The 7309-nt window shown below is 36.9% G+C and overlaps 1 protein-coding gene across 2 annotated transcripts in view; it reads left to right on the top strand.

Annotated features, from left to right (window-relative positions):
* Positions 1–7309, top strand: part of LOC107688454 (TGF-beta receptor type-1-like) — an 81676-nt gene that overhangs the window by 44660 nt on the left and 29707 nt on the right. For both annotated transcript variants that reach the window (XR_001634237.1, XM_016486124.1), the window contains exons 3-6: positions 735–974; positions 1508–1738; positions 3306–3473; positions 5157–5313. Coding sequence is in view for 1 of the 2 variants with exons in the window: in XM_016486124.1 (XP_016341610.1) it covers positions 735–974; positions 1508–1738; positions 3306–3473; positions 5157–5313 (796 nt within the window). In the remaining variant the exon portion in view is untranslated. The remainder of the gene's footprint in view (positions 1–734; positions 975–1507; positions 1739–3305; positions 3474–5156; positions 5314–7309) is intronic.

The raw sequence follows: 7309 nt of genomic DNA, 5'->3' as shown, positions 1-7309 counted from the left end.
CTTTTTCAGACTGATGAGCTTTGTAAAAATCGACTCGTTTCAGAAAGGTGGGGCATAGAGGAGAAACAATAATGTACAGTATGTGGAAAATAATGTGTTTTTTGAACCTTAAACCACATAAACACATTTCATTACACCAAATGCACAAAATTTTGTTCTTTTTAGCAGCATCATATGACCCCTTTAAATGTTAATAATAGATCATTTCAATAGTTTAACTAAAATGTCTTGGTGTTGGTTCAAATTGAAATGCAGAGGAACAGGGACTAGCATTACCGTGAATGGATGTACAAAACAGACATTTTATGTTTAGATAGTAGTTTACTCCTCTACACTTTATAAAGTCAAAAGAATGACTTTTAAAAGTATTTCAAAGTCTCAATATCTTGTGGTGCCTATTAAAATGTAGCAAGGTTGATTTTTGTTTTCTTTTGGTGTATTGGCTAGAAAATGGTTTCAGTGTGACTGTGACCAGTGCTCTAGTGTGAGTAATACCTTTTATTACAAGGTAGTTATTTTGTTGCATCAATGTGTTTACAGCAGTAGTTCTCAAAAAGCCTTCCTTTGTCCCATAGAATATTTGAAGGCCCTCCTATGTAAGTTGATATGTATGTCTGGTACTTCTGGTACTTTTATTAAAAATTAAAATATGTCAATGTCGTACATCTTCTCCTTGATTGGGAACCACTAGTTTACAGCCTAAAAAGCATGTGTTTTGCTTCTTCCGGTTTCAGAGTTGCCTGATACTGAACCCCAGTCTCTGAGTCCCATAGCCTTGGCCGCGGTGATTGCCATCCCCATCTGCGTGCTGAGCTTCATGCTGGTGCTGCTCTTCTACATGTGCCATAATCGCTCCATCATCCACCATCGTGTGCCAAGTGAGGAAGACCCCACTATGGACCACCCGTTCCTCGCTGACGGCACCACGCTGAAGGACCTCATCTATGACATGACCACTTCTGGATCAGGCTCAGGTATTTTACAGATCATACTATTAATAGCTTGTTGTTGTTTCCCCTATCTGCTTTCTAAGATTTCGGTGTCACTAGTGTCACTTATTATGCAAAGATTCTCATCAAAATTCCCTGGTAATTTCATGTATTTGCAGGTTGTTTTTGTTGTAATACCCATCATAAACCCCAAAGTACACTCAAGCCAATTTCATTTTCCATAACTTTGTTTTCAAAGCCCCTTGGGAACAATTGAGGATGTGTAAATTGACAGTTTAAAAGCTTCTCCAGCTTCTGGATGACTGTCATGATCTCATATCAAACATTGTGCGTAGTATATGTCAAAGGTTCAAGGTTTGGCTGGTCTGCATGGCTCTGTTATCCCCTGCTGGCAGACGCTGCAATTACATCATTATAAGGGCAAAAAGCATCTTTCTCCTTTTACAAGTAGACATTACTGTGTATTCTGACAAAATAGAGTTATCAAGCAATGTATGAAGTATGATTTGTCAGACTGAAATTGACTTTCCCTCACTGCCGTTTCTTGTCTTCTATAGGTTTGCCGCTGCTAGTGCAGAGGACCATTGCCAGGACCATCATCCTCCAGGAGAGCATAGGGAAGGGCCGTTTTGGAGAGGTGTGGAGGGGCCGCTGGCGTGGAGATGAGGTGGCAGTGAAGATCTTCTCCTCCAGAGAGGAGCGCTCTTGGTTCCGTGAGGCGGAGATCTACCAGACTGTCATGCTTCGTCATGAGAACATCCTGGGCTTTATTGCTGCAGACAACAAAGGTCAGACATCAATGAAAGCAGTTCAGTTCCATTAAGTTGAACTTAAGTTGAACTTTGCTTTCCAATGTGTGTTTGTGTTTAGGTGGGTAGTGTTTCACATTTCTGTTTGTGGCGCCATCAGTCAATTATATAGTGTTTTAACAGTCAGGGGTTCTAAAAGGATATCAGGGAATTTAAAAAAGTTGTGATTTCCAGGCCTGGAAAAGTTGTGCAAATAATTATTTCTAAAAATCATGGAAAATTTTCTGTAAATTTTTCTATAAAAATATCTGTAGCAATGTTTTCGATTATTATTATTAGTCTTTTTTTTCTAGGTAATTTTTTTAATACTTTTTGTGTGCAAAGAAAACACAAATAATGACTTTATTCAGCAATTTCTTTTCTTCTGTGTCTGTCTTCGACATGCATTCATGAGAGTACTACATTTAAGTTTTGTTTTCTTTCCGCACAAAAAATATTCTTGTAACTTCATAAAATTATGATTGAACCACTGATGTCACATGGCATCACATTTTAACAATGTCTTTACCACCTTTCTGGGCCTTGAATGTGGTAGTTGCGTTGCTGTCCATGCAGGGTCAGAAAGCTCTCAGATTTCATCAAAAATATCTTAATTTGTGTTCTGAAGATGAACGAAGGTCTTACGGGTTTGGAATGACATGAGGGTGAGTAATTAATGACAGAATTTTCATTTTTGGGTGAACTAATCCTTCAATAAAAGTATTTGTTAAACTCCCTTAACTGTAATTAGAAATGCCTGGAAGATAATGGAAAAAGTCACTGAAATGTATTGGTCAAATGGACTAGGAACTCTGTACATTAGTGATAGACTATCTGCTTAGCCAATTAAAGGGATAGTTCACCCAAAAACTAAAACTATTAACTACATATTAACTATTAACCAAAACTAAAACTATTCTGTCAGCATTTTCTCACCTTCTAGTTGTTCCAAACCTATATGAGTTTAGAACAAAAGAAAAATTAAAAGATATTTTGAAGAATGTGGGTAACCAAACAGTTGACGGTAGCCATTGACTTCCATAGCACAGAAAAAAATACAAAGGAAGTCAGTGGCTACTGTCAACTGTTTGGTTCCCAACATTCTTCAGAATAACTCGTGTTGAGCAGAAGAAAGATTTCATACATGACTGGAACAACATGAGAGTGAGTAAATGATGAAAGAAATTAAATTTTTGAGTGAACTGCCCATTTATCAGTGGTGGCTGTGTCCATTCACAAATCTGATAGTTTTGTCAGTAGATGATAAGCATGGTTTTCAATTACTTTTGGCAGTTTTTTAGTAAATAGTCTGTGAAAAGTTTAATCAAATAATTATTTGTAACCATTTTAGTTATGCCATTCACTTTAATTAAAAAAATCAATAAAGCCACTCAAAAAAGCATTCAGCACAATTCTTGAAAATATTTTACTACAAAAGAAACTTAAAAGTTGCCAGATGTTGATATATTTAGAAGGTTAAAGCACAGCCACGGTTCAGAATATGCTTACACTCTATTATCCCTCAAAGCGCAGAGCATTCAATGGTTTCTCTCTCTGTGCATCTCAGATAATGGCACGTGGACTCAGCTGTGGCTGGTTTCTGATTACCATGAGCACGGCTCGCTCTTTGACTACCTGAACAGGTACACGGTCACAGTAGAGGGCATGATCAAGCTGTCTCTCTCCACCGCCAGTGGTCTGGCTCATCTACATATGGAGATTGTGGGCACTCAGGGTGAGTCACAATACATAGATCACATTTCTTTTATCCTTCCTGAAACACAGCCATATTTACATGAAAATGCAGATTTCATAGAAATATTCTGTTTTATGCTGTGTAATAGGGCTGCACGCTATATCGTTTCAGCATCGATATCACGATGTGCGCATCCGCGATAGTCATATCGCAGGATGTGCGATGTTTAGTATACTGACCGTTATATTTATACTCGATAATATATTTTTATAAATGATCATTTTCTTCGCTCACACCGTGTCACTGGACTCGACATCTGCCGTGTCGCACTGTCCCGTGTCGCAGCTGAAGTCTGTTTACACTGGACGCGACAAAGCGACCTTTGCAAATCATCTGAACTGTGTGTCAGTATGTCATAAATAGAACGCGGCTGTAAATAGAACGCGACTGTCGGAGATTTGTCATGTCGCGCCACATCCAGTGTAGACAGCATCACTGATTATTATGGGTTCATAGTATTTTGTCACGCCGCTCACGTCCAGTGTAGACACAGTGGCTGCATCCGAAAACTTAGGCAGCTGACTTGTTGCCTCGCTGCCCTATCAGGCAATGACTTGCAGGCAGCATTTGCGCACGAAGGCACCTCACGAAACTGATTTCGGACAGAGTAACGGTTTAATGATCTACAGCAAAATATAGAGAGCTTTGGTGATAACTAAGTGAATATGTAATTACTGCAATATTAATTTATCACTAGAGATGACATCAAAAGTGGAAAACGTTGATCAAAAACATACATTTACACACAAACTGACCACCGACCGCAACTTTCAGACGCCATCTTTATTTTTCATAGATTTATACATCTATGCTGCCTTCAAAAATCAGCCAGATGAAGGCATCTCAGGAGAGGAACTGAATCTAACATTGAATTCGGACGTGCCTTGATGCCTTCCTACCTTGGAATGCGTCCTTTGAAGTCAGCATTTTTCAGTTTTCGGATGCAGCCAGTGAGAGCCACGCAGATGCACGTGAACTCTGAATTCCGTTCACTTCCGCGTCTATTAATGACACATACGTGCGAAATTGTCAAAATACATGTCTCTGCAAGTATCCTTGTAAACACAGTTGCTTATGGTTTAGGTGAAGGTAAACAATTGAGAAAGAAAATGGATGTGTGAGAAAATTTTGTAGCTTTAAAACCGATTTATTAGATTTAATTTATACAGTGAAGACTTTGCAGTGTTATTTTACATTTGATTATTCAATTTCTGTACCTGAATACTGTTAGACTTACCTGAAAAATGTAAAGCACTGTTCATTTCATTTGCATCTTTGTTCTATTATATTTATCTATGCTTGTAATTTGTTTATTTTCTATACTGATTTACTCACCTACAAAATCACCCCAATCATTGATTTTTTTTCCCCCAAATAGAGCTATTCAAGTCATCTGGTGATTTTTTTTTTCATATTGCAATATATATCGCAGAAAAACAGAATATCGCAATTAGTTTTTTCCAATAACGTGCAGCCCTACTGTGTAACACAAGTTCCCACAAAACATAATTGTGATGTTTTATATGCAGTCAAGTAGATGAAAATGAAGTGACCAGCTAAATGTATTGCTGTTAAAGAAAACTCAAGATGAAAGAGACAGCCTTCAATTAATTTGAAGTCGTGTTTCATGCTGTACTGTACTGTGTCGTGTTCAATCCTCAGGTAAGCCTGCAATAGCCCATCGTGATCTGAAATCCAAAAACATCTTAGTGAAGAAGAATGGTACCTGCTGCATTGCTGACCTTGGATTGGCCGTGCGCCACGACTCAGCCACAGACACAATTGATATTGCACCCAACCACAGAGTGGGCACTAAAAGGTCAGTAATTCACCACTCGGCACCATTCACAGCGACATATTTCTAGATCCAGTTGACAGACACGCACTATCCCACATTTGTATTCCAATGCACAGCGATACGGCTCCTAACTGGAGTGTTTGCTTGAGCTTAGGGCTTTGTGTTCCTGAGAATATTGATTTTGTGAAACGCCCAATGATTCTAGCTTGTGTGAGAACTGAAAAGAGAAGGAGTCGGGTGCTAATGTGAGCAGTTTCGTAAGAAAGCACTTAGCTGCTGTTTGTTGTAATTTAGTGACATAACATCGCTCTCACACCTTCTTTCCTGTCTACTCTGTATTGTTCTGTGAAGTAGAGGGTAAGAAAAGCCCAGAAATAAAAAAAGAAGTGACATAACAAGCACCCTTTGACCTTTTACCCACTCGCAACCAAATAGAAGCTGTTGTAGACAGGTCAGTGACCTGGTTTTTTTATTTGTTTGTTTTTTTTGCTCTATTTGTTTAAAATGCAATTAAAACTTGATTACACATAATCTATGATAAACATTCAATGATAAAAGAATACATTTCTTGGAAAAGAAAACCTTATTTAAGTAGTATGCTTTAAATATTAATATAATAATAAATATTTTATTTTATTTATTATTATCTTTTGATTTCTTTTATATAAAGTTATATATTTTATCTATTTTTGGTCTATTCATTTGACAAAGCAATTAATACAAAAATTACTTGTTTACAACATTCTATGATAAAAGAAAAATAATCTATCTCGAAAGGAATCTAGAAAAGAATAGCAACAAAACTGCTTTACTGCTTAATATTTAAAAATATTTTGTCTTAACATAAAATAAAAAAAATACATAAAATAATACATTAAAAATTATATCATAAATATACTGTCTCATGACTGTTTTTCAAGGTCAACAAGTCTCTTAAAATATTAGAGAATTTGACCTTGACAGGGCAAGGGTAGTTCAGGTTGTAAAATGTCATGATGTGCGGCCCCTTAAATACTTGAGCAATAATATTTATGAGTTTTATTAGTAATTCATGATATTTGTTAAAAAATGTCAAAACTTCTTTAAAATGTATTTAAAAGCTTTTACACACACAAACACCGAGATATATATATACTGTATATATGGTAACACTTTGCTTATTAGCATGCCTATTACTAGCATATTTGCTGTTTATTAGTACTTATAAAGCACATATTAATACCTTATTCTGCATGATCATATTTTAGATCCGCCAGGGCTCCAGACTGTGACTAAATCGGTCGCATTTGCGACCAAAAATATTAATTTGCGAGTGACGTTTTTGCTGAGATCTCCACTGGCAACTATTTCAATTTACATGTTATGATTTAACTTGCACGTAATGCCTTTTTTCCTGATTGTTTTGTGATCACATCTTTTGTTATGTTGACATAATAAACTGAGACAATGTGCACAGTGGTGGACGAAGTACACAAATCAAGTACTTGAGTAAAAGTACAGATCCGTATAATAAAATATTACTCCAGTAAAAGTAAAAGTACTCAGTTTTCAATTTTACTCAAGTGAAAGTACAAAAGTACTTGATTTTTCGTGTACTTAAGTAAAAAGTACCGATAGATGAATGTTTATATTGCAGTTTTATATATGCTACTTTTATCATTTAATTTTATATTAGCATATATTTTGTAGCGTCTGGACCAATCAAAAACCCAGGTTTTCATTTGATTTAACAAATCAGTTATTCATTAGATTAACAAGTCGTCACAGACCCCTCACCCAATAGACTGGGCGCCAGGCTTAAAGATTCCTAAATGCATCTACTTTCGGAAGGCCAAATAAAGTGCTTTTGCTTTCGCCTAGAAACACACAGCGCCTCCCGGACATGGCTGCTTCAACGCTAACTGCGGTTACTGAAACACGCTTTCTTTCTTTGCGTGAACATTTGGGCGCGTTATGCAAATATTTCCACATAGTGAGGTAGATATGTGGGGGCGTGTTAGAACGAGCCGTTTTAGGG

This window comes from Sinocyclocheilus anshuiensis, unplaced genomic scaffold, assembly GCF_001515605.1.
Source record: "Sinocyclocheilus anshuiensis isolate Anshui unplaced genomic scaffold, SAMN03320099.WGS_v1.1 scaffold329, whole genome shotgun sequence".
Classification (NCBI taxonomy): Eukaryota; Metazoa; Chordata; class Actinopteri; order Cypriniformes; family Cyprinidae; genus Sinocyclocheilus; species Sinocyclocheilus anshuiensis.
Note: the sequence above shows the minus strand (reverse complement) of the source record. Positions and strands in the feature narration are given on the sequence as shown.